Here is a 26,151-nt window from a genome sequence, read left to right as displayed (position 1 = left end):
TCATAGTAGATGCTAGCCCTGGAGGATATCGATAAACAAGTCAGCACGACTCGGCGACGCGTTGCAGCACCACTCTTGCGCCATTGAAGCCGCCGCTGCAGAAGCAATGCCGTTTGCGCTAGCATAGCATTCTTTCGACGCGCATGGGGACTCGCCAACAAGTTTCCCTCTCACCGCATCTTCAGCGTCGCCCTCCCGAAACATCACGGCCACCCGGCCTACGCGAGACATCCACCACCACCACCACCATGGCCAACACGCTCGCCTACCTCGAGGGCCTGTCTGAGGAGTGGGTTGACCAGCCCTCGCCCGACACAGGCGCCCACAATGCCCAGAGCCCGCCCGCGACAAAAACGCCCCAGAGCGCGTCGGCCAAAGCCCGCAGCCGCCTTCCCCGCATGCGGCAGTCGTCAGGCTCCTTCTCCGAGATCCAGGTGCGCAGCATCGCGAAAGAGCTGCGCCCGCCCAAGCAGCGCAATGCCCTCCTCGAGCGCAGCCTCAGCGACATCAACGTGCCCCCCGCCCCGTCGTCGCCCAACGCGTCACACGTCGAGCCCCCGCGTCGCGCCTCGTATTCGTCCTTTTCCATGTCGCAAGGCTCCGGCATGCAATTCGGAACAGTAGCGCACCACACGGTCGCGCGATCACCCACGAAAGAGCCAGGATCCCAGGACACGCCCGAGTGGAGACGCAGGCTCGTCAACGGCGAAGTCGGCTACGGCAACCAGACCGACCTGTTCGGCCCCACAGGCCTCGAGAACATCTTCCAGCGGCCGGCTGCAGGCGCATCAGACGACTCTGCCCAGCCAAAGCGCAGGCTTGGGCTGCTGAAGGGCCTCAGTGCCGTGCCGCTGCCGTCGAGCCCGCCGCCATGGCCCAAATCGCGACCCAACGCGCAACAGACGGAACAAGATGGGCAACAACAACAAACAGACCAAGAGGGACCTTCGCAGGACGGAACAGTACACGAAGAGGGATCGTCGGAATGCTCCACAAACCTCATGCCACCACCCAGCGATCCTGTTCGCACCGTCAGCGGCCAGATAGAATACGAGAACGAGAACTTCAGTCCGGTCTATCTCACCATGACCGCCAACATGAAGGTCAGCCAGGCCGCCAAGCCTGCTCCCAACTTCCGAGGATCCGAGCTTGCCAACCGCCTACGCCAGATTGGATCTCCGCCGCCAGAACAGTACGAGACTGAGCACGAGGAGAGTGCCTTGGGACACAGTCGCGAGGATTCATCCTTCGCCAGGCTACAGGACGAGTCGCTACCCGAAGGCCTCCCCGCCGGTACCCCAGACATGGGCGAGGTCCATCGCAATGTGGAGCTCCGAAGAGGCGGATACTCTAGAGACGGATCATTCCACCGGAAACCACTCAGCCCATCGCCGGAAAGAATAGCTGGGGCGCGACCGTCTACCAGCCGTGCTGGCACGGCCCAGTCTAGTACCACCGCGAAGCACCCTACTCCTCCCCCAGCATTGAAGACCAACAACCCAACGACGCCACATCGTCGGCGCGAACAGTTCCTCAGCCCGGATCGCGCAAAGGGCTCTGGAAGTCCTTTGAAACTCTTCGATGCCCACGACACATTCACAAGCAACCGGATACAGCGACGACTTAGTCAGTTGGAGTACAAGTCCGAGAAGGCTTCCAGCGTGAAAGCCTCAAGTGTCAAGGAGGGCACGATAGAGTCAGCCAAGGCGGCGCCGAACAAATCGAGGTTGACTTCGGTAGAAGAGAAAAGCTTCCAGAACCCCGACCAGGATAAGTCACAACTACCCTCCAGAGTTGTGTCTTTCGGACAAGGTCAACTGAACCAATACGAGTACTCCGGCGACTATTCGGCGATATGTTCCGACGATGACTACGATGCACACGACGACAGCGCACCCGACGCTTCGCCTTCTTCAGACGTCGCACCCCCTGGCAGTCGTCCACCCTTCAAGTTCCAGCTCGACGAATCACCAGGCAAAGTGGAACCTTCAAAGGCCAAGAGGCACCTGTCAAGCCACACAAGGAATTCTTCTAGGAATGTTAGTGCTAGCCGGCCAAAATTCGTACCACATCGAAAGGTCTCTGAGACAGAGCCAGAATCCTTCTCAGAAATCGTGCACGAGTACGCAGATGGAAAGAGAGGTCCCACATCCCCTTTCAAAAACCCGACGCCGAAGCGTAGGAGGACGATAACCGCGGTGGATGAGGATGAAGACGACGAGAACGCGGCTAGTGATGCTGAGCAGGGCACAGTACATCGCTCGCACGCAGCCATACAAGCCGTTGTTGGACGTACACGACAGGAAGCTGGCCAAGACCCTTCAAAGAAGATTGCCGATTCCGAAACACTGGCCCGCAGACACATTTTGAGACCTCGGAACCCTACGCCTAGTCAACGCAGGAGAGAGGAGATACAAGCAGAGATTATGGAAGCTACTGAAGCATTCATCCTGTCGTCACCGAAGCTCAACACCATCCGCGAACACCTAGACTCGTCAATCATGTCAGATACTGACTCGGAGCGAGATCGAGCAAAGGCGGTTGCCAATCAGATTGCCGCTTTTACCTTGAAGAGAAAGCCCAACATACGCGATAAGAACCGCAAACGATCTGTCACAACACAGGACTTCCTCGACGAAGCGCTCAAGATCATGGACTTCATCCGTACCAAGGGCAGACCAACTAGCGGTCTGGGCAGCCTTGAGGAGACGGAAGCCGAGACGCAACTGCTTGAGGAGGTCAACGATGATCCCTCTAGTATGTTGACATTTGAAAGGCCTCCAAGCAAAGAGGGTCGGCAGTCATCCTGGCAGGACCAAAGAACGCAACACATGGATGCTGATATCATGGACCACCTCCGCAAATATCAGGAACACGAGAACGACACATTCCTGAACTCTTCAGTTAATTCCATACGAGTATCACGTTTGAGAGGATCTGCGACACCGGAAGACGAAAGTGTGGTGGTTGAGCAAGATGACATCCGGATCACCGACAATCCCAATAGGCATCGGGCCGATAGCGACGAGCGACCCAGCTCCCAGCCTCGTGGAAATAACACGCTTCTATCCACAGCTTCATCATTTGGAAACACAATTGTCACAAATGCATCACGCCGTTCCGAATGTGTCGCGACCCTTGCACCCGAAGCGGTCGCGCATTTGATCCCTCAGCAGGTAGCCGGAATGAGCTTTGATCGCGACAAGAATATATGGGTGCGTCAGAAGAGCCCTTCCAGGCAACAGCACCTACTAGAGGATGAGCCTAGTGGTATGAACGCAAGCGAAGACGATCCATTTGGCAACATTCCCGATCTGACAGTCGAAGACACCCACGAGCAGGATTACAAAGCAGGCTCTCCAGTTCGTCTTCAACCTACGGCAGAAACCATACTTGAGGACACGGAAAGACCCGGGGCCGAAGAGGACTCGCGCCCTGTGACCCGTGAAGGCAAAGGTGTCGCTTACACAGATACAAGCTCGGCGCCTTCCAAGGCCTCCAACTTCGGGTGGAGCTTCCCCAAGACTGACACACGGGCCACTTCTTGGAGCACGCAAGCTCCGCGAAACTACAGTACACACAAGATGCCTCATGCGCCTACAACGTATGCCATACCAGAGTCGGAGGAAGATGGCGTTGAACATGAGATCCAGTACTTTGAAGGAAGAGACCATGCTTCTGCCAGTGTGCAACGTCCGCGAGTGCGCAATGTTACTATTTCGATCGCTGAGCACGAGGTTCCCACGCGTGACCAGCATTCCGAAAGCGCACCACCACAGCGCCGCCAAAACCAATGGGGACCATCAAGTGCGCAGCAGAGGTCTGAAAAGAAACAATCTGCTTGGGAACAGACGAACGGTACCCGGACTGTGTCGCATGGGCGGCCCAGTCGTTTGCCAGTTTTCAATGGAGATGGCGATCTGTCAATTTTGGACGATGCCCCGTCAAAGAACTATCGAATGCAGCTATCGATGAACGTCGCGCCTCCGCTCAGACACGAACGACGAGACACACTTGTGGCCGCACCGTCATCACCTGTCAAGGACGTCACATTCATGCTCAGCGATCTCCCCGAATTCACCCTCAACCAGATCGACGAATTTGACCTTCCGGATCGAGTTGTCGTAAAGCACAACGGGAGTCGATTTTCCAAGGCCCTGGAGGACCGCTATGCACAGGGTACTGCGGAGCTCGTCAAGGCGCTGCAAGATGTTGAGCCTGATGAGCCGTACTGGGAGGATCTTCGCAGCGTCAATCTCCGGAAGAAGGATCTCAATAGCTTACACCGCCTTGATGAGCTCTGCTACTCACTCGAAGAGCTTGATGTTTCTGACAACAAGATCAATCAGGTCGAGGGCATCCCCTACACTATGCGGCGACTACAAGTACAGAACAACTGCCTGAACGGACTTACTTCCTGGACGACCCTCGTCAACCTTCAGCACCTTGACATTTCCGGCAACGATGTCGATAGGCTTGACGGTCTCGCTGAGCTTGTGCATCTCCGCATACTCAAAGCCGACAACAACAAGATCAAATCCCTCCAAGGCATCCTACACCTCGATGGTCTGATGGAGTTGAGTGTTCGTGGTAACGAGATCGACATGGTTGAATTCACCCGAACGAATCTGTAAGTATTTGAACTTGAACATGCCTTGTTCCCTGCTAATCCGTGCGATAGAAAATCCCTCACAGACCTGGATATGCGCAAGAATCGTTTGCTTGAAGTGCGGAACCTGCATTGCCTACCCCAGCTTCAGCATCTCAACCTTGGTATGTCTTTCCTTGCTATACTCATCCGACCAATACTGACTTTCAAAAGATGACAACGAAATCGAGGAGTTTCCCCTTCTTGATGGGCCTCTGAAGCCATGCAGATTCTTGCGCTCGCTCCGTATGTGCCGAAACGGAACAACACTTCTCGACGTCGACCAGTACTTCCCCAAGCTTGAATCGCTTTACGTCGACGGCAACTGCCTGACGCAAGTATCTGGACTAGAACATCTGCGCCACCTCCGCACCTTTTCCGCCCGCGAACAGATCCTAAACTCGGAATCCGACATGGAAATGTGCGCAAGCAACCTAGTCCGCAACACCGAAGTCCGCAACCTCTATCTCTCCCTCAACCCAACCTACGGCCTGCAAATATCTTCACACCTACTAAGTCTGCAACGCCTAGAACTCGCCTCCATGGGCCTAAAAGAACTCCCCGACAACTTCGGACAGCTAACCCCCAACATCCGCTCCATAAACCTCAACTTCAACTCACTCACCGACCTCCGGCCCCTCCTCAACATCAAGCGCCTCAGCACCCTCCTCCTTGCCGGCAACAAACTCGAGCGTCTGCGCGCCAACGCCATGGTCCTCGGCAAGCTCCCCACGCTCTCCACCCTCGACTGGCGCGACAACCCCCTCACCCTCCGCTTCTACGCCCCCACGTGCGAAAACCGCATCCTGTCTCTCCGGCAGAAACCCTCCGACGAGCAACTCACCAACCGCTTTGTATTGCCTGAGGGCGAAGTCGAAGCCGATGTCCAGCACTTGCAGCGATTGGACTACGAGACCCGGATTAGGCGTCGGGTTACTGAGATGATGTTGGCGAATCTTTGTAGGAGTCTGAGGGAGTTGGATGGGCTGCCGTTTGATAAGACGAGGGTGCTGGTTAAGGATGATGTTTGGGAGAGGTTGCTGTTTTTGGGCGTTATTCAGAGGAAGAGGGCGGATACGGCGGTTGATGAGGGGAAGTAGGGTGGTGGTGTATCAGAACATGTGAGCATGGAGTCGCAAGGACATGGGAGGTCGGTTGGGTATTGGCGCACGTTTTGCATAGCGTTTTGGCATGGCGTTTTGTATGATCATTTCAGAGTGGTCGGTCTCATTGTTTCTCGTTCGCGAAGCATTTATACTTGAGCATCTTCGAGGCGTAGGTATATATTTTTGGACCTCGCACACGCTTCACTGCGGGAAAGCGAGGATTAGATCTTTTAATGACGGGATGAGGTGCATTTGGTAATCAAGAATAGTCTTTGCATACTACCTTCTGGACGCAATTTGATGCAGTGACGACACCTTGACATCCATGGCCCAAAGTACCAGTCACAGTCATCATTGCAGGCGAATCATGACGATACGAGCACTTTGACATAGCTGCTGAAAGCTCTAGGGCTGAACTGATCAAGGCTATTACAATCATCCTGTATACCAGAGTACGATCTCAAAGACTAAGCCTAACCTAGGACCAGACCGCAGTCTGAGTCAGAGGCGCACTCTATTACTTCTTTCCAGGGCTGAACTTGGAAGGGATGATCAACCTGGGTGGGTGGGGGAGGCGGAGGGGAGGCGGCGGGGTGGAGGAGGGGCGGAGGTGGAAGTCTCCTTTCTCGAGGTCTTCACTAGGTTTGCATAGAGAGCACGCGTAGGATCTATAGGCACATAGAGTTGGTGTGTTATCAAAAGGGAACATTTCAAGGTTGCTCCTGCTGTAGTGATGATCAACCTCCCCGCGCTCCACTAAACAGCTCCGCAGAGGCCCGTGCGTCGTCCATCAAATCGTTCCAGGCCCCGTGACACGTGGGCATCCATGAACTCGAAAGGTCACCACTCTGGAGTGATCTTCTTCCATCAAACATTTAACAATGTCCTCCACATCTGAAGAAGACAGAGCGGTGCAACTTGCCGAGAAGGCAAGTGAGAGCACCAAATCAGGCGATTTAACCGCTGCAGCCCGGTACCTGCGTGAAGCTAGTACGATCGCACCCGAGCATCCGCGGATCAAAGAGGCATGGGTCGCACTGAAAGAAGAGGAGGGAAAGAGCGAACTACTGGGCCACTGTCGAGCCTGGGTCATCAGCAAAGACGAACACGATGGCGAAAAGGCACTCAAAGCGATCCGGACCCATGGCCTGAAGCAGGACGAAGCAGAACAAGCAATGGCCATCCTCTTCGACTTCAAAGGCGAAGACGACATCCTCGACCAGGTTTCAGGCGAACTACTCCAGAACCCCGGAGCCCAGATGTGGGTCGCCAAAGCCATCCGCGAGCAGCCGACACGCATTTACTACGAGATGTTCGAGCGGGGCGACGATTCCATCGACGGCTTACTCAAAGTCTGTCTCAACCGGGCGGTCTGGCCCGACGACGAATCATTCAAGACGGGGCATAGAGATATTTTCATGCTCAGTTTGGCGATGATGATGGAGGAGGCGCTTGAGCATCCTGAACGTGCGATGAAGGGGATTGCGCAGCTGCTTGCTCATTACGCGGAGCATCTTAAGGGCATTATCGATGCGGACAGTTTCGATGTTATCCTCACTTCGCTCGATATTCGTCTGCCTGCTAGTCTGCGTAGTCAGGCTACTCTTGCGAGTATCAAGTTGTTTGAGCTTGCGCCGGAGACTGCTAGCGAGTTGATCTCGAAGTTTGTTACGCATCGGACGAAAAAGGGGGAAGCGAACGATCTTGTTATCGCTTTTTCGGCGGCTGCAGCTATCTTTCCGGTCGCTGTCACAGCTGCTGCTGCGCTCTTTCTCACAGACGGCTTTGTCAGCACGTTGGTGTCAAGAGTTCAAAGCAAGAAGTCGCACAACCTGGAGCAAGCTACTCTGGAGTTAATCAGCGCTGCCTGCGTTGACAAGAACTGTCGAGAGGCGATCAGCAAGAACTGCAGAGAATGGCTGGAAGATGTTGTCGCAGAAAGCCAGAACAAGAAGCGTGCCAACTTGGCCGCGCTTGTCCTCGTCAAACTAGGCGAAGAGCAACCGTCTGAGGATGCACCAAGAATCGTGAGGGCAGAAAAGGTAGACCAAAGCGACCTAATCGCCAGCTTCAAGTCCATGGTCATAGGCGGCGACACATCTTCAAAGCAAGACTCAGTCGAAGGACTCGCTTACGCCTCGCTCCAACCCAAAGTACGAGAAGATCTCTCCAAATCACCAAAGTTCCTCAAACGCCTCATCGAAACCATGAGCGACCCTTCATCACCCAAGAACATCGTATTCGGTGGCCTGACCATCTTCGTCAACATCACACAATACCTGCCCTTACAATCCGAAGAGGAAAAGCGCATGGCACAGCTCAAAGCCTACGCCAACGTGCAAAAGCCATCGACCCCGCACGTTCTCCTCAACGACGAAGACGTCGCCATACGCTGCAAGCGCGTACTAGACGCCGGCGTTGTCCCTCTGCTGGTGCAAGTCTGCAAAAAGGGCTCCCCATCCATCCTCACCCAAAGCAGTCTAATCCTACTCTCCCTCTCCAAAGACACCAAATCGCGCGGCACAATGGCACAACAAGGCGCAGTAAAACTGCTCATCCAGATCTACGACCACATCTCCTCGACCAACGACCTCTCAACAACCGGCACCACACCCTTCCCTCCCGCCGCCCTCCCCACAACAGCCCAAGCCCTCTCCCGGCTCCTCATCAGCATAAACCCGTCTCACGCTTTCAACGCCGCACTCCCCAGCGCATCCGCCATTCGCCCCCTCCTCAGCCAACTCACACGGACTGAGTCTACGACCTGGCAACTGCACGCTTTTGAAGCGCTCCTCGCACTCACGAACCTCGCTTCTCTGGATAGGAATACACAGGACCATATCATCCGCCAGTCTTTCGACACGGTGGTTGATGATTTGTTACTTAGTTCCAACACGATGATTCGGCGTGCGGCTACGGAACTCCTTTGTAATCTCATGGCTTCACCTGTTTGTATCTCGAACTTCGCGGATGGTTCGCCGCGGGCGAAACATAGACTCCATCTCCTGCTCGCTATGACGGATGTCGATGATGCCGCGACGAGATCAGCAGCTGGAGGTGCGCTGGCGATGTTGCTGAGTGTGGATCTTGCGGTTCTCGAGTTCCTCAAGCAGGATAAGAGTGTGGAGTGGCTTGTGGGGTTGTGCCAGGATGAAGATGAAGGTATTAGGTATCGAGGGATTGTTTGTCTAAGGAGTGTGGTGGATGTTAAGGAGGGGGTGGAGGTTTGTAAGAAGAAGGGTGTGGTGGAGGAGTTGAAGGGTGTGTTACAAGGGAGTAGGAGTCAGGAGGTACTGGGCGTGGGGGTCGAGACTATGAAGATATTGTTGGGGCAGTAGGTTGGGGTGTGTGATGGATGGATGTGATGACTTGAAAAGTATTTAGCTCTATCTTGTCATTGAAAAAGCCCCTCGCGCCGCGCGGATACATTGAGTCTTGTCGCATCAAAACGCTCATTGAACGGCGAGTCACGTTGTTTTGGTCGCTTGTATTGCGATGACTGTTAGTGGCTCGTCATCCAAGGGTTCTCACTGATGCGTACCGTGGTCGCTTCTAGTTTCCAGTCATGCTCGCCCTGCGAACCACGTCTTTTTGCATCTACGTGACTCACAATTCGATGTTACTCACTCTTCTTTGTTTTATTCTAAGAGGTAGCAATACTCGCCATACTCGAAACCCGAACTTTAACACCATCTTACACCACAGCACCTCAAACCAATATTCCGTTATGGCCCACCAAAGAGAGCCCAGAATGCCAAAATTGAACAAGAAACAGAAGCAGCGGCTTCAGGCGCAAGAAGAAGAGCTAAGTCTCAAGACGGAACAGGAAGCGAAAGTGCAAGAGACACGTCATTACGACTCAGCAAGCGACTCAGATTCATCACAAACGGTCAACGTTGCGCTCATAGGCGTTCTGAACCTTGATAGATTTGCGTCACCAGCAACCACCAAGCTTCGAAGGAAGATGTGGCTATCTTTGACCGCTCATGTCGAACTTAGCAAGTTACTAGAGGCTGCAAAGAGCTCGAGCGATCATCATTTCGATACATGGTCAATCCCAAAGACCTTGGAGAGGACGTATAAAATGGCACAGGACGAATGGGAGAAAGCAATCGAGCACCAATACCAAACCTGGCACAGCGACATCACCAACAAGCTCAGTGCAGAGATTGACGCGCATTCCTTCTCCATCCGGCAATGGCAGATAACCGAGAAACATGGAAACATGCCAAAGTCAGAAACACTGCCTTTGATAGTGCAGGCTGAGACAACTACCGCCAACCTCAGAAAGCTACTGGTCATACTGAGGGACTTCAAGAACCAGATGAAAGGAGAATACATTGACGCACATCAGCATGCTGATGCCATTGATTTGGCGTATACCAACTCCATGATCCAGCGCTTGATAAAGCCGTACCAGTCACCCCAGGTCCACAAAACATGGTACAAAGGCCCCGACGGCCGCGATGTCGATGCGCCAGAGAGGTTTGACAAAGATGCCAGTGACTACTATGGCGGCAGCAACTTCACTGAAAATATCCGCTTATGGCTTCACGTCTGGTGCCCTATCGCGTGGCAACGCACAGGTGTACACCCGTGGCCACATGACACCGGGGCTATCCACCTAGTGCACTACAACACGGGCGACCATGCTTGTGACTATCTTTTCGGCAAAACAGAAAGTACACGCGGCCACTTGATGGACCCATCAAACGGCCTCTTTCTTGGCTTCGAGTTCAAGCGTATGCTCAACACAGCTCAGATCATCATCGTTCCTGCTCGTGTGGGTGACACCGACCCCGAGACCGGCAAGACAGTACAAGAAACCGACAAAGACCCGTATAAGATACGAGTGCTGGACCCAAAAGTGAGGAATGGGGTTGGCGACTTGACACACCGAACTTGGCCTCTTGCCCCTGCACAGCTCGATGGCAGGATTCTGCAGTTTGCAAACAACAACCGGCCAAAGAAGATGTATTTGTGGTATCGCGCCGTTTTGAACATCGCAGTGCGACATAGACTCCAGGCGCCAGGCTGGGAGGCAGACATAGAAGCCCTAGGAAAGAACTCATGGTGCGCACCCGGTGAATCGCTCCGACGATCCACCATGCACGCGATTCTGAAGCACGTTGGCTTCATCGATGACCCCGAGCCTATCTTCGCGCTAGGACCTACGTTGAAGGGCCCCTCCGACGAAAGTACAAACGATAGATCCATCGCCGATCGAGTGGCCATGGTACTCGATACGACGCATACAAGCTGGCTTAAATCCCGTCGCAGCGCTTTCGCGACCATGCATGCAGGGAAAGAGGTGGAGATTGATTGGGAAGACGAGGCGCAGGAGCAGCACCATAAATTTGCGTCGCGCGAGTTGTGTTTAGACGCGGGTTTTGTGTGAGAAGACGTTGAGGAACCGCGGAGTGCCAGATAGCTTTAATCTGAATTAAACGAATACTACTTCCAACTCCTTCCAAATTGTGTATAAAACGGGGTATAACTTCTGAAAGTGTCAACAAACACAAACTCCGATACCATAATGCCATCATCCACTTAACCCCCTCCATCAACAATAAGACCACTACGTCGCACCCCCAACAGCAATCTTCTTCTTCTGCGCCCTCATCTCCCTAACCGTACCCTCCTTCCCCAACCCCCTCCCCACCTCCACAACAATCATCCTAACAAAGTCCTTACTAAGCCAATAACTGCTATGCGCGCCCAGCATAGTCAGATACTGTATCTCCAGCGGCCCACCACCGTACTTCATATAATAATCGATCTGACCATTATCGTTAAGCAGATAAGCTCTCTTCTCCGCAATCTCCTCGCGCGTGAAATTGTGCGTTTCGAGCTCGACGTTGCTGGGTAGACGGATAGTGGTGGGTCTGTCGTTTGCGGCGTTGTTGGCGGAGGAGGTGGACGAGCGGAAGGGGTTGAGCGAGGCGAAGTAGGAGGTTGAGGCGGAGGGGATGGTGGTTTGTTTGAGCATTGAAGCGTAGACGACGTCGACGGTGGGGTTTATGCGGCAGGCAACGGGGTCGTAGGGGTTGATGATGTTGTAGATGTTGTCGACGGCTAGGCAGCCATATGTGCCTTGCTCACCTGCGATACCGGGGGCGGCGTAGGAGTCGGCGCCAGGTTTCTCTTTGTCGCGACGAGGGAGTAGGTTTGCGTTTTTCATGAGGAGGAAGAGGCCGACTGGGCTGCCGCAAACGAAGAGATCGGTTGTGTTGAAGATGAATTGGTCTTGGGGTAGGTCGGCTTCGGGGAAGGATGGGTCGGTGAATTGCGGATCGACATAGGTTGGTTGTTGGCTTAGGATGTCGATGGCCATTACTGAGCCAAGCGAATGGGCGATCAAGTGCACTCGGCCGTACTCTGCGAACCCGGGGTTGTTGTTACACCAGAGGCGATAGATGCGGTTCGCCTCTGTTATGCAAGCTGATATCATCTTGGGGTTGTGCATCGGCGAGAGGTAGTATGGGATGTCGAGCATGACATCGCTAACAATACCACGTACGGAGGGGAGCGTATCGGGTGTGATGTCTTTGAGTGTATATTTGTTCGCAGATGGGTCTTCAAGCTCGGGAGCCTCGGTATTATCGACGTCGAGAGATACGCGGTGTCGCCAATTGACCTGCCTTGTGTTAGTATGTTGATCGAGAATCACAGCGACGATGACCTACTGGCAGACACATGACACCTCCCATATCCTTTCGCAGGTGCCGCTTGACATCCGGAGTCCCAAGTTCGACGTTCATCTCTCTTCGAAAGGCGTTCATCGCGTGCGTGAAATGAAATGTCTCCATTCGTTCTGATAGCTTCTGCCCAATACCATGTATGACCAACACCAGGTCTGACACCTTGGGTCGTTCTGACTGCGCGAGGTCGGGGTCCGACTTCTGCCTTCGATACTGAGGCGTGCCACCTTGCGATGACGAGACGCCTTCCCGTGCTGCCTGTGCCTTTGGTGTGTTTTTGTTCGGATGTATCTTGTCCCAGACGGCCTGGTCGAAACCGCGCACTACGTGGACGCCGATCGCTCTGCCCTTGCGGATGTAGTTTGCTAGCGGTCGCCGCCCGTAGTAGTCTGATGGTTGGAGTGCTGGCTTGAGGATGAAGGCTTCCTTGTCGTTAGAGTATATCACGCCCGCTTTGAGATATAGACGCTTTCTTCCATCGGCACCGTACTCCAAATCACCCGCTGCTTTGTGATCTGGCCCCTCTGGACCTGTGGAGATGTCGATCAAGTCGCAGGCATTCTCCACGGTTTCTTTGCGCTCCTTCTCCGGATCGTCATCCTCTTCGGGGAGAGTGCTTTGAACGAGACCTGCCGTTTGCATCATCTGCTGCGAAGTCGACGGCCTGCTCTCTGCTCTCTTCGGCCGTTCGGGCCAGAGGTGGTGTAGTATCTTCATCTCGCCAAATGCACCGACTTCAACAGCGCTGTTGAGCTCGTCCGTCCACGTCTGCGTCCAGGGTCTCAGTTCGATGTACCCAGCTTCGAGCATGTTGGCGACTTCGACCTCGACGGGCATCATGCTGTCCTTGTAGAACCACGTTCCTCGCACTATCTGGGCGACATCGCTAAGCGGCGACCAGTATATAGGCTCCATCCGTATTGACTCTGTGTCCATGACTACGTGATGCAGTCTTGAGACTCCCACGGGCACCTTCGCGGATGGCCCTGGTTTCGGCTTGGAGGACCTTCGCGCGGGCGCCTTGTCTTTGGCCGTCGACAGAGCAGGTTCCATGTCGTCATCCCACTTGTAGCTGTCCACTTCGTGTATAGTCGGCCGATGGCCTCCCTCCATAGGCGCAGGCTTCCACGACTTGGCAAGATTCCCTCTCGATGGGGCTCGGATGAATGGGGTGCCGGTCGTCGCAGGCTCGAGGGGCGATATTGGGCCGGGGTCGTAGGCCTTCAGCGAGCCAGACATGGACTGGCCGTAGCTGCCACCACCCGAGCCGGGTGTCTTCTTGTCCACCAGCTCGGCAGACCTCGAGTACTGCCCTCTGCTCGAGGACCGTCCGGATGGAATGTCTCGTCCCTGGATCGAGCCTTCCTCGCTCGAAGCACTAGCGCCTCTCTTCCTCTTCAGCCGCTCCACCGCCGGATTGGTCGGCGTCCCGCGTCCCGTCGCATCTTTCTCCCCAAACTCCTCGGTGTGCTTCAGGATCTTCTTGCGCAGCTCCAGCCACGACTCCTGGATGGCTTCGTTGTCGTATTCGGAGAAGGGCCGCGGTGGCACTCTCTTCGCAGTCGAGGTGCCCGTGGGCGGCGGCGGGAGCGGAGACAGCGGGTCGTCTATAGCGAGCGGCGACGTGTAGAAGTAGCGGACGGGGATCGTGGGCGGGGCTTCGGTGTTGTGCAGGACCTCACGAACGTACTGGTTCGCGCGAGACGATAGTGTGGGCTCGTTGCCTGCCATGACGTCTGGCGTGGTTTGGTGTGGGCGTGAGCTGCAACTTTCAAGAGAAGCAGTCGTGGGAGAATCCCATCATATCATGGTGCTAGCGCGTATTCCGTTCCTCACGTGTTCATGTGAAGAAGACAGCTGGCGTGGACGCGGTGGCAGCCTGAGGATGGATGTTGTTCCTTGTTGTTCTAGGGCGGTATATTTCCGATCAGCATTCGGAGCACTGACGCAACCGCCGCGCTAAAACCGACGCGTGCCTCGACATGTGAACAGCCCTCCGTCAGCCGCCTCACCCACCACACCTATACACAGAACATCCACGTTTGCGCGAAATTGCGCCGAAACATCCGAAGTGGCATGTGCTCTAAGTTGTGCAAGCAGAGTCTATACCGTTATTTCACAATGCCAACGATCCATAGTCATCGACCCATATCACACATCGTGACCTCACCTGGACATTGAATATAAGTATTTTCAAGCAAACATTCTCACTAACTCTCTAAGCAAACCACTACATTCACAGCAGTCTGAGCCAAAATTCGCACAGCAATACCACCATGTCATCCACCACTACCATGACCATATCATCAAGAAAGATACGTAATCAGCGTAACACGCTGTGCGTGTATACCCCCAAATATCTACCATCTCCTCAACCCTTCATAAGCCCCTTCGTGGATTCACCAAGAAAACTAGGCAACACGCTGTGCGTGTCCACCCCCAAACCGCTACCATCTCCCCACCCCTTAGTAAGCGCCTTCGACGAACCACCAAGAAAGCTAGGCGCGAATGCTCCAAAGCCTTCACCACCACCACCATCATCTCCCGGACCTCTAGTAGGCGTCCTCGACGAGCTCACCGAATTCTACGATGGCCAAATCGCAGCGTGGGAAGCCAAATGTAATGAACAACAAGCCTGGCTGGACCAGGCTTCCGAACTCATCGCCGAGTACGAAGAAGAAAGAATTGCTGGGATGGAGCATATCGGCTTCCTGACCAAGTGTCTGTACGCGAACGAAAGAGCCCTGACGCAGTGTTTGTACGCTATGACGCTAATAGTAACGGTACTGCTGGTTCGCTGAAACTACAAAGTAGAGGAAACGTTCGAAAGGAAAATATGTTCAGAGTCACTACTGCTGTTACCGTTAGGCAAGACCTCAAGCCGAGACAAGCCATAACAACGGAATACCACGTTGACGGTTAGCAAGGAACTACCTATACCACGCTGCCGGAGACGACGCGCTTGTTCTCTCTGGCACCGCCAAACAAGACAAGCATTGCGAAACTGCGTATACAGCAGAGGAACATCTCGGCCACCGAGTTGTGGGTAAGCTGAGATGAAAACAGGCTCGTGACCAGCTCGGAGATGCGTACATCGCGTGCTTCGATACTGAAGCTGTGAGGAGAAGAGGTGATTGAGGGGAAGGACAAGGTCTTTAGTGAAAGAACTCCAGTCTGGTTGTACATGGGCAGGCCCATGTATGTAACACTCTGGGGACTAGATTAAAGGCTGCGCCCGAGGAAAGTAAAAGGTTGTTGTCGAAGTCGAATAAAACATAACCTAATTTGCATTCAGGCCAAGGGAATGAATATGACTCCGTTCATGACGATATAAATTATGGGTATCTTTGTTACTCGCACACATACTTTTGCCCCAAACTCCCAACTCCCAAATACACAAAAAAAACATTTCACCTCCGATTCTGACTCCGCCATCCCAGCCCCGCCGCCCCCCTCGCAGCCAACCACTCACTCTCCTTCTTCCCACCCCGTCCCCCAAGCAGCGCTCCAACATCAACCTCCAACTCCCTCCACAGCGCCTGCTCCACCTGCACCCCAAACTCCTTATCTTGACCATGACTCCCCAGCAACACAATCTTCCCCGGCGGCACACCCAACCCGCCCACAGCATGAACAACAGCTTCCTGCAGCTTCGCCCAGAACTTTGCGCGGGGCGCTTCGTACACGGGGAGACTCCACCAACCGAGATCGTTTCGCGCGACGTAGTTGATCATGCGGGAGTGGGGGGTTGGTGGTTTGGTCTTGGTGGGGGAGCAGCTGCTTTCGTGCATGCTTGCGCTGAAGGAACTGGAGTCGAAGGCCAGGACGAGGATGTGTTGATGTTGGTGGGGAAGCGTTGCAGACACGCATGTTGCGTGTTCTAATCCAGCGTGGGTGGCGTATGCTTCCGAGTATATCGAAGGGGTATCCTCCGATAGAGCGAGGCCGGCTGATAGTAAAGCGGTTTCAAAGTCCTTCTCATGGGATCCGTAGAAGGGGAATGTGACAGCGGACGTGATATTTGTGATTGGGTGTTTAAGTTCCTTTTCGAGGGTTGCGTGGACTTGTGATAGGAATTCTGTGAGGATTCTGCTGTCGTTTGGGGAATTTGATGATGTCTTGTGTGGTGTCATCCACCGCGACATTAGGTCTATGTATTCGGCATCTCCGGGGATTTGGGCCAGGTCGATTGTTGTGCCGTTTGGGTACCGCGCGGCTGCTACTGCTTGTGATGTTGTGAAATGGACGCCGATACTGGGAGGCGCATCAAGTGCTTCCGCGCTAGTGTGTTTGTCGAGGGGTTCTTCGACAATGGGTATTTGGTGGTGGTATCGTACAGCTCGTGCACTAGCCAAAGGCACAAGCAGAAGAAGACCGAAGAGTTTCATTTTAAAGTCGTGAGATGAAGATTGTTACAAAGAAAGAAGAGAGCGTAAGGAACCGACTACAATAAAGAGCGGACCCGAGTATTCGTAGGATCAGGTGCAGAAAGAAAAGATGGCACAGCGTGAAAGAGCGACGGTGGTGAGTAAGGGAGTAGTGGGTGAAGAAGCGGCAACGACAACGGCGGTACGCTCGTCGTCCCCTCACTCCATCAACGGGGCGACTCCCGACGCCTTATAGGAGTCGTCCATGGACATCCGATCGTACCGTCAAGGCAAAGAGGATCCGAGGTTCTGGTCAGGGACTTGTGGATCCGCCCACTGTTCCGTGGGCACTAGGGGTATACGAGCTAGCCCGGCGTGCGATCGGTCCAACCTAATGGCTTCAAAGAACCCCTCTCCGGGTCCCATGCAGGACCAAAAAACGCGTTCCTGGGTCTCGGTCACCGTGTCTTGACCCCTCCGTTGGCACTCAACATCTCGGACAGCGAGCTTCTGAACGTGGGCGCGTAAACAGCTGTTGTGAAGCTGTTGGAAGCGCGCTGTGGCCCAGGTGTCAGTCGGCAAGGGACCGAAAATAGAAACTCGCCCAGACCCGGCACGCTCGGCACTACTAGAAGCTTGTCCTACCCCTCTCTCGTACTTTTCGCTCCCAGCTATGGCAGAACAAGACTCGGGCGAGCCTTGGCACATGTATTGATTGCTCATATCTTCTCCGCAAACGGTTCGAGGTCGAGTCAACTACCTGCCGTCTCATCGCGTGCGCGATTGCGATACGAAGGGGCGCTAGAGGACCCTGACATGCGCGTGATACTCGCGTTATACGGAGCAAATACGCAGCATCAAGATTTCTGTATAACATTAGGTGCAGGTATCGTGAGTCTAGGTGCCTCTTATCAGTGAAGGAGAGTCGCGTGGTAAGGCCCAACGTCTGCTCGAGCATGTGCAGGAAAGATTCTTCGCAATTATCGATAGGCGTCCTGCCGTTGCTGCCACCATTGTGTGGCGCATGTTAAACCCGACAGCGGGACGCGTTCCGTTAGCTGCTCTCACGCGTCGTTCAAAGCAGAAGGTACAAAGGAGCTCATTCCGTCTGAGCCGTACTGACTATTGAAGGCGCAAAAGGATACGATCGGTAGACTTCATGCAACGTGCGGAGTACATACTTCAACATTGACACGCCTTGAGCAAATGTTCACGTTGGCCTAGCACTACACAGAGTGCCCATCTCCAGATGTTCGTGGCTGCAGAGCTCTCCTCTTCGAACCAGCCTACTAGCTTTAGAAATACACATCAGCAAACCACATCAACATTTCTTCCTCAAGGTTCCCGCAAGCAAGAACACCCAATGAAAAAAAGAGTCGCGCCAGCCAGAAGTAGTGCGAGATACTGGCGGCACCGTGACCTCAAGGTATGAGCGAGCTCAGGGACCTCGTGGTCAAACTTTCAAAAATAAGAGTAATGGATGAACCGCCGGTAGCGGTATCATAGCTATTACACTATGAAGAACAGATACTACACTTGATCAGAGCCAGATTGGCAAAGAGAGCTGGTGAGTCTATGAGGGACGGGGGATGGGGGGGTTTATATAGACGATGGGGGTGGGGCCGTGCGGTGTTAGGCGGGCGCACGTGAGACTGCTGCCTGGCCAAGGGGTTGCATTGCCGCGCACGTGGTGCGCTGTTGCCTACACGTCAAAACTCACGGCTGAGCGTGTCGCTTGCTTGTTGCCGTCTTTGCTGGTACAAGGCAAAAGATGTGAGTCTGAGTCTGGATGGAATGTCTCATATATATTCGACGGGAAAGCAACCGACAGCGACGCACCTCAAAGCTACCACGATCATTCCGCATCTCAAAGTAACATTGATGATCAGCCCGAACCACGGCCAGGCTCCACCCTGAGTCAAAGGCTCATCCTCTTCTTCGTTAGCAAAGGGCCTAGGCAGAGATCAATCTCTACCCAAGTAGTTCGATACGTCATTCACGGTCGGCATGCTTCCGCCACTCTTCTCACTGACGGCATAACCATGTATACCCCGGCAAGCCCCACTGTCTACACGTCCGATTTCCGCGTCTACATTCCCATCCTCTAACAGAGTAATCGGGTACTCGTCATGCTCATCTCCAATCTTGTGCCTGAGCTTAGAGCCCCCGCCGATAGTTGCAGGATGGCTCACTTCGTCCGAGGGGCTGACTCTGTTGGAAGTCCACAGACGGGTAGGAGATATCAGTCTGAGAAGCGGGCGCAGAGTCATGATGCAGCAGTTGATGATGGCTACAGCAGGCTCAGCGACGGACCAGAAAGCCGCGTCGGTCATTGCGTAGGGTAGGTTTTTAGTGTTGCCTGCGGTATGAAGGAGGTCGAAGATAACGGCGATACGGAGGATGGAAATGGCCGTAACACTGCGATTTAGATTAGCTGACATGAACCAGACAAGCAAGTCCCAGAGTTTCGTACAGTAGGCCTATTGCAAAGATCGCCACCAAGCCGATCTTGGCACCACGAGTCATTTGTAGTTTTCGGATGAATGGTATGGGCAACAGGATGATAATCAGATCAGTTATCATGTTGAAGATGCCAGTCGCAACGAACGCCGTGCTGTGTTTGTGATCCGGGCAGTACTTTCTGGCCAAAAGAGGGTTCCAGTTCGCCTCGAGAGGCGTACACAAAAGAAAAGTCGCGAGCATGCTACCGAGCCAGTACGCAACGACCAAGCCCATGCATATCCAAACCCAGATACGATGTTCCTTGAGTGTGAAAAAGCGTAAGTAGAACAAGAGGTAGGATAGCTTGACGCTGGAGACGGCGGCGTAGTACACAGCTTGGTAAGCTATGAGCAGCTTAGCTAGAAAGATGCTATTGGCAATGGGTAGTTCTTTGGTCTGGTATCCCATCCCGTAATTCGCGTCTGTGATGTGCATTGCGAGCATGCCTGCGTTGCTGGTTAGTGTCCCGGTCCAACGGTATGGTATCGCATCGCATGGGCGTTGCGCCCTGGCCTGTTTGCACCTACCGATAGTGAAGATCAGTGAAACCACTGCGGCAAAGTCATCCCACCTACAGCTTTGTCAGATCACGTGACCCTTAGCCTATATTGTCAGTCTTCACATACCATATCTTAGTCCCGCAGATTCGTCTCGTGATGAACCGCAACACAACGAGTATGGTAGCAAAACCGACGAGGGAGATGTTCGCAGCCAAGTGCCTTGTGACCAGATCGGAATGGAAGATGTTCGTCTTCGTTAATGGATCAAAGGGTAGCATGTTTGCAAATGGATACAGTGTTCTAGATAGCCTTGGAAAGATATGGGACGAGATACCGGCATTTGAGGACTGACTGTTGTTTGATATAGCAGAATCATCTCGCCCCCGCATGCGTTCAATAACCCGACAGGGTAGATGGTGTGGTTGGAAAACGCCATGGCGTTGGCTCAAACCATTCGCAATGTGGCGAGCGTAATGGCATACTACCTCATACGGCCCCGAGGGGCTATGCGCAAGGCAGAGAATATGTTGCTGCGCAGTGCATGCGACATATCCCCATGCTTATGTCAAACAACAAGATCTTTTACGGAGGTGGATGCACGTCAGGATTCAATAAGCAGGTGTATTTTTCTGAAAGACAAGAGACGAATCGCCATCGAGCTACGATAGCGATTGTCAGGTGTATATGCCTAGGTCGAGTCAGCTCGGGCTTGTTTAGGCTAGGTCTTGAAAGCTTGGCCTGAGAGGACTGCACTTCGCATATTAGTTGACAGCCCCATTCAGCTGGCAATCTCATGTCAGCTTACAGTCTCAAGCTTGCCTACTACATGCTTCCATGACGTCTTTCCCTGCGGAGCGGTCCGTTCAGCGAATTGTACGATCAATAATAATAGGACGGGCATTCTGCAGAACCCTGGAAAGTTGTGTCACCAAAGGCCACCGGAATTGCATCAAGCACTGTTGTCGAAAAGGCTGTGAAGGGTGCGTTGCGGCATTGGTTGAGGACCATGCCCCGCAGTCGCGCACGCGAGCGGTAACATTCGTCGGATCTTGCGTTGCAATCTTGAAGCTTCGTCAAAGAAAGTCGTGCGGGTCTTTATTGTGCGGATGTAATTACATTGTGTTGCCAGGTAGATGCAACGGTATCTAGATGCGTGGAATGAAAAGTGAGCCGCTTGCTATCGCGTCGATTAACCACAAGAAAATCGTAACTGGAGCACTTCTGCTTTGGCTAGGGACGTTTCGAGGCTGCAGTGGAGCGCGGGCGGGACCGGGCCTTGAGGCTGCAAAGCTTTCCGGCTCCGCGCCCTCACCTGGAGGGATACTAGCCGTATCAATCGCGCTCTGTCTTCTGTCATCAAGCAAACAGGTGGATATTTGGCAAGTTCGCGACAAGATAGGCGCTCGGCATACCGTTGTGGACCCGCATACCCCGGCCCGCAGCCTTAGTGCCTCCCAATCATCGCTTGCCATCTCCCGAGGGAGCAGCCGCCCGTTGCGCGTTGAGTCGATAATGAGTCCAGATTAAAGGTCTTTCTCTTTCGAGAAGGTCCTCGATCCTATGGCGGGACAGTCGCTTAGGCTTTCGCTTTGTGCTGCGATGGTCGCACAGCGTCTCCCTTGTGCCACCATAAGCACACAGATTTACCAATCGACAGCATGCACATCGGTTGCGTTACATCTATCGATGCACTCTCCACGAGAGCGCCCGACTTCATCGTCATTGGCGGCGGTATCGGCGGGTTGGTGGTTGCCAATCGTCTGAGCGAGGATGCGGACAAGAGCGTGCTACTGATTGAAGCTGGCGCCAACCGACAAGGAGACCCCAGGATCGATACTGTTGGTATGCTATCAACGCTTTATGGAGACCCTGACTACGATTGGGACTTCATGTCTGAGCCTCAGGTGAGTCCAGCGGCACGATGCCATGTTGCCGTGAAAAAGAACATCGAACCCAACTGACAATCGGGCTTGTAAGACACACGTCAACGGTCGCCAGATCCCGCATCCCCGAGGAAAAGTTCTTGGTGGATCTTCAGCCATCAACTTTGGCGCGATCGTATATCCGTCAAACGCCAACTTTGAAGCCTGGAAAGCACTCGGAAACGAGGGCTGGGACGCTGCCGGAATCGCACCGTACCTTCGCAAGTTCAGTCGCTTCACACCACCGAGTGCGGAAACGAAAGACCTCCTCAACATAGACTACATTAACGAGGAGCTGCATGGAAAAGACGGCCCTGTCCCCGTAACGATTCCAGACGTGTATGGGCCATTCCAGGCCTCGTGGGCCAAAACCCTGGACAAGATGGGTTGGTGCAACACGGATGATCCTATTGAGGGCGAGAAGTTGGGTACATTCGCGTGCGGATTGTCCATCGATGACGAGACGAAGACTCGCGGCTATGCAGCGTCAGCATACTACACCCCAGAAGTTGCGAAGAGACCAAATCTCGAGGTCTTGACGGAGGCATTCGTCGAAAAGATACTGACGAAGGGCTCTGACGGTTCTGTAGAGGCGACTGGTGTGAGTGTGCGAACAAAAGATGGATCGAACCATGAGGTCGTAGCGAAGAAAGAGGTCATCCTTTCTGCGGGAGCCATTCAATCACCGCAAATCCTTGAGCTTTCCGGAATCGGCCAGAAAGAGCTTCTTAAAAAACATGGTATAACGGTAGTTCTCGATAGCCCTGGTGTGGGTGAGAACCTCCAAGACCACGCCATCTCTGCTCCTTCTTTCGAGATCGCCGACGACCAGTTCTCTGGAGACATCATGCGCGATCCGAATATCGTTCAAGCCGTACTCCAACAATACATGACCACCAAGGCCGGCCCACTCGTCGGTATCCCGATCAGCATGACCATGCTTCCGCTCGTCGACTCTGACGGTCGCATTAGCCACGAAGAGATCGCGAAATTGACAAAGGAGTACATCAACGACAAGGAACTGCCACTCTGGAAGAAGAAGCAGTACGAGCAGCTCGAGAAGCAAATCCTGGGCCCCAAGGAAGCAGCAGGATACGCGATGATGCTGCCACTGCAGTTGAACATCTCTTCTGGCGCTACGCAGATGAATGCATTGCTTGCGCCAACTCACCCCAACAACTTCATCACAATAATGGCAGTCAACAATCATCCCTTCTCACGCGGCTTCTGCCATATCCGATCATCAGATCCGAAGGAAAAGCCGATTCTAGACCCCCAGTATCTTTCTCATCCACTGGATCTAGAAATCCTCGCCCGGTATACGCGATACATCGAGACCATCGTCAAGACCGAGCCGTTCGCTTCTCTTCTCAAGCCGAGTGGAAGGTTGCCGGAGGGCAAAGAAGCTAAGGATTTGGATACGGCGAAGGAGATCGTCAAAGAGCGATTATTGAGCACGTTCCATCCGACCGGTACATGTGCGATGATGCCGAAGGAATTGAATGGAGTCGTCGACAGCAGATTGAAGGTATACGGAACAAAGAACCTTAGGGTTGTCGACGCGTCGATCTTCCCGATGGAGACGTTGGGTAATATACAGGCAACGGTGTACGCTGTGGCGGAGAAAGCAGCCGACATCATCAAAGACGACTGGAAGATGTGAGAACGACATGCGAGTACCTCCGTATGACTATAAGGAATCGAGATCAGCCTATTCTAGCACTATCATCACATGCCCACAAAGCTCGGAAATGGCGTCTGAACGTTGTTAGAGGAAATTCATACAGGCGATGTTCGAATTGACTTGCTCGAGTTGTTTGCTTTCAGCTCTGCCTACCACGTCGACCAACCACGCTCAACCGCTTGCTGATACGGCTCGAGCGTGATGTTTTGCGTATCGCCGTTGGAAAGGTAATACATATCCTCCCCCGCATGCTGCGGGCCAACACCATATTCTTCCCCCTTTTGAAATACTCGTAGATCGACTCGATTTGGCGGAAGTACACCATCAACCGCACATTCTTCCATTACTTCCTCGGCCAATACACGAAGCTTTTCTTCGGGGAGAGGATCGAAGCTTATACTGCGTGCAGGCTGCTTATCCGTGCTCCAGTCGGCTCCTTGGTAGCTGTAGAGACGACTTCGTAGCCAATCGCAATTTTCGTATTGTATGTAACTCGGTACGAAGCCAGGTAGACTACCGCTGGGGATGATGGATGTCTCATAGTGTATGATCTGGCTCGAATAGTCGCCTCGGTGGCGTTTCTCTTCGAGATAGTGGGCGATGCAGGCTTTGTCGCATTCTTCAACCGTTACACCAGGCAGGGGCAGGAAATGTAACTCCAGACGGTAGGGACATCCATAGGCAAAGTACGGGGTGTCTCGGATGAGAGCTTCGAGAAGTTCGACCGGCTGGACATTCCCTGGATTGACGTCTTGATGGGTGAAATAGACGTGGAAACTGTAGAGCGGTGGAAGTGGACATGTTTGTCTGCCTCTAAACACCATGAGCGCATCTTTGCCAGCATGGTCGGTGAATGGAAGAACATGTATTTTGACGCGATATATGCGACCCATTTTCCCCAGGCCTCCGCTCATGGTCGCGCTGTTTTCGTCTCTCTTTGGGATCGAGCGGGTTGTTGCAGGCTGACGAGACTGATACACGGAGGCGATGGAAAGGCGCGTTGGTGCCTAGTCGCGGAGACGCCAGCACACGTGCAGGACCAAGGCTAGCCGAATTCATCAGCCAAGCTAGCTGGAGGCATCTCAGGCTATATCTGATCACGTCTCGGTTGTACGTGAGTGTGTTTGGGTGCGATGTGCGCAGCGACCTTCTGCACTTTTCCAGTAGTTACGCAGTTTGCCTGTGGAGAGGACGCTTCTTGTTGGGCGGCTTTCGTCATGACTCCGCACGTACACGGAAAGAACTGCAGAGACTGCATCGAGACATGACTGATAGTGCCCTGTTCAGACTGCGCGACGCCATCGAAGCGGTAGAGAGATGAACAGCGTGAACAATGAAATAAAGTGCCCGCTTTCTGATGTCGTGATGGGTGCGACGCGTCGATGCGAGTGAGACCGATGACGCGTGAAGTCTGTGCTTGCGGGGACGCGGCGCCGTGGAACACCAAACAGGCAGCATCACGTGGTGACTGGAGCCTTAGGTAGCTCCAAGAGTTTCTCAACTTTTGGTTCGCAGCGAAAACTCGAATATTTGAGAAACGTATATAAGGTAGCAGTAGCCCGCCTTCGGATACGCTCTCGGTTCATCGCGGCTACCGCAGTCTTACTTCTCCCACAATTCCATTCGTACATCTCTTCTTCCCACTTCCAAGCCATGGACAACGAAACAACGGCCGATAAGGAAAGTCCCATCCTCATCGACGATATCAGGTATGCTGACCCGGACAAATACCATCCGCACGACGTTCTGATCTACAAGTACTACTCCGCCGAGGACGTAACAACACGACCAAACCGTCAACAACTTTACGACATGGCGCTTATGAAAGAGGAAATAGGGGCACCACCTCACCGGATACCGTGGCCTCTCCCGCCTACCCGCCCGCGCGAGGAGTTGGAGTGTGGTGTCGAAGAATGGAGAGCCTCCTGCCTGCATAAAATCGACATGCGCATCGCAAGCTACGACACCCTTGAACCCGAGTCATCGCCTGCAACTTTAGCGATCATCTCGCATACTGGGCATGGCGTACCCCATCGTGCCCTAGGTGTCAACGAGCTGCTGGAAAAGATACTTCGTTGCGCCACGCCAAACGCTCAATGCGCTGCATGGAGCGTATCGAAAAGTTGGAGAAACATGGTAACCTACATCCTGCAACCGCAATTCCGCGATCCGTATCCCTGCGAACCGGTCGAGTATGGTGAAGTCATTCGGCCAAATCTGGGCTGGTTGCAACCATTCAAATCAGAGATCGACGAGTTCCAGGCGACAGTGCTTAGAATGTTGCGATTGCCAGATGCTCCAAACCCCAGGTCATTCTCCGCTTCCTTTCTTGCAGCCCGACTATCGCATGCAGAGAACCTTCCGCAGTCGTCATTCAATTCTTTCCGTAGATTCTGCGAGGCTGTTTTCCCCCAGGAGTCTGCGGACAGGCTGCTTCGTCGTGTTGGAGGACCTCGCTGGATGGATCTGAGTCAATTCGAATTCAACCCATACTTTACGCACCAGTTTGAGGGAAATGTGCAGCTATTACAGGGCTGCTACACTATCGATGTAAAGCCTCACATACTGCATTGTCTAAGAGACAGAGCACTCGTCATGAAACCGACTCTTGAGCAGCTCGTTGGCACCATGTTTCTTACTAGTCCTCCATGTAAGGCCATAGGCATCTATACGATACATCGGAACTTCATCTGGGATGAATTGAAACTACTCCAAAGAATT

General features: G+C 53.6%; 6 protein-coding genes across 6 annotated transcripts; 4 read left to right on the top strand and 2 right to left on the bottom strand.

Annotated features, from left to right (window-relative positions):
- Positions 1 to 248: 248 nt before the first annotated feature.
- On the top strand, positions 249 to 5,748 carry J4E79_005243 (uncharacterized protein; the record flags this gene model as incomplete). The annotated part of the gene is made up of 3 exons (XM_049354121.1): positions 249 to 4,630; positions 4,682 to 4,773; positions 4,823 to 5,748. The coding sequence occupies 3 exons, from the start codon at positions 249 to 251 to the stop codon at positions 5,746 to 5,748; spliced, it is 5,400 nt and encodes a 1,799-aa protein (XP_049211741.1).
- Positions 5,749 to 6,635: 887 nt separating this feature from the next.
- On the top strand, positions 6,636 to 9,092 carry J4E79_005242 (uncharacterized protein; the record flags this gene model as incomplete). Its single annotated transcript, XM_049354120.1, has 1 exon — positions 6,636 to 9,092. One exon carries the CDS (start codon positions 6,636 to 6,638, stop codon positions 9,090 to 9,092), a length of 2,457 nt encoding a protein of 818 aa, XP_049211740.1.
- A 413-nt stretch (positions 9,093 to 9,505) lies between these two features.
- On the top strand, positions 9,506 to 11,152 carry J4E79_005241 (uncharacterized protein; the record flags this gene model as incomplete). Its single annotated transcript, XM_049354119.1, has 1 exon — positions 9,506 to 11,152. The coding sequence occupies one exon, from the start codon at positions 9,506 to 9,508 to the stop codon at positions 11,150 to 11,152; it is 1,647 nt and encodes a 548-aa protein (XP_049211739.1).
- A 180-nt stretch (positions 11,153 to 11,332) lies between these two features.
- On the bottom strand, positions 11,333 to 14,186 carry J4E79_005240 (uncharacterized protein; the record flags this gene model as incomplete). The annotated part of the gene is made up of 2 exons (XM_049354118.1): positions 11,333 to 12,391; positions 12,441 to 14,186. The coding sequence occupies 2 exons, from the start codon at positions 14,184 to 14,186 to the stop codon at positions 11,333 to 11,335; spliced, it is 2,805 nt and encodes a 934-aa protein (XP_049211738.1).
- Positions 14,187 to 15,865: 1,679 nt separating this feature from the next.
- J4E79_005239 (uncharacterized protein) lies at positions 15,866 to 16,843 on the bottom strand (the record flags this gene model as incomplete). Its single annotated transcript, XM_049354117.1, has 1 exon — positions 15,866 to 16,843. The coding sequence occupies one exon, from the start codon at positions 16,841 to 16,843 to the stop codon at positions 15,866 to 15,868; it is 978 nt and encodes a 325-aa protein (XP_049211737.1).
- Positions 16,844 to 21,482: 4,639 nt separating this feature from the next.
- On the top strand, positions 21,483 to 23,409 carry J4E79_005238 (uncharacterized protein; the record flags this gene model as incomplete). Its single annotated transcript, XM_049354116.1, has 2 exons — positions 21,483 to 21,728; positions 21,802 to 23,409. 2 exons carry the CDS (start codon positions 21,483 to 21,485, stop codon positions 23,407 to 23,409), a joined length of 1,854 nt encoding a protein of 617 aa, XP_049211736.1.
- Positions 23,410 to 26,151: the final 2,742 nt, after the last annotated feature.

The sequence above is a fragment of the Alternaria viburni genome (assembly GCF_023758015.1).
Source record: "Alternaria viburni strain BMP 2772 chromosome Unknown scaffold_9, whole genome shotgun sequence".
Taxonomy (NCBI): domain Eukaryota; kingdom Fungi; phylum Ascomycota; class Dothideomycetes; order Pleosporales; family Pleosporaceae; genus Alternaria; species Alternaria viburni.
Note: the sequence above shows the minus strand (reverse complement) of the source record. Positions and strands in the feature narration are given on the sequence as shown.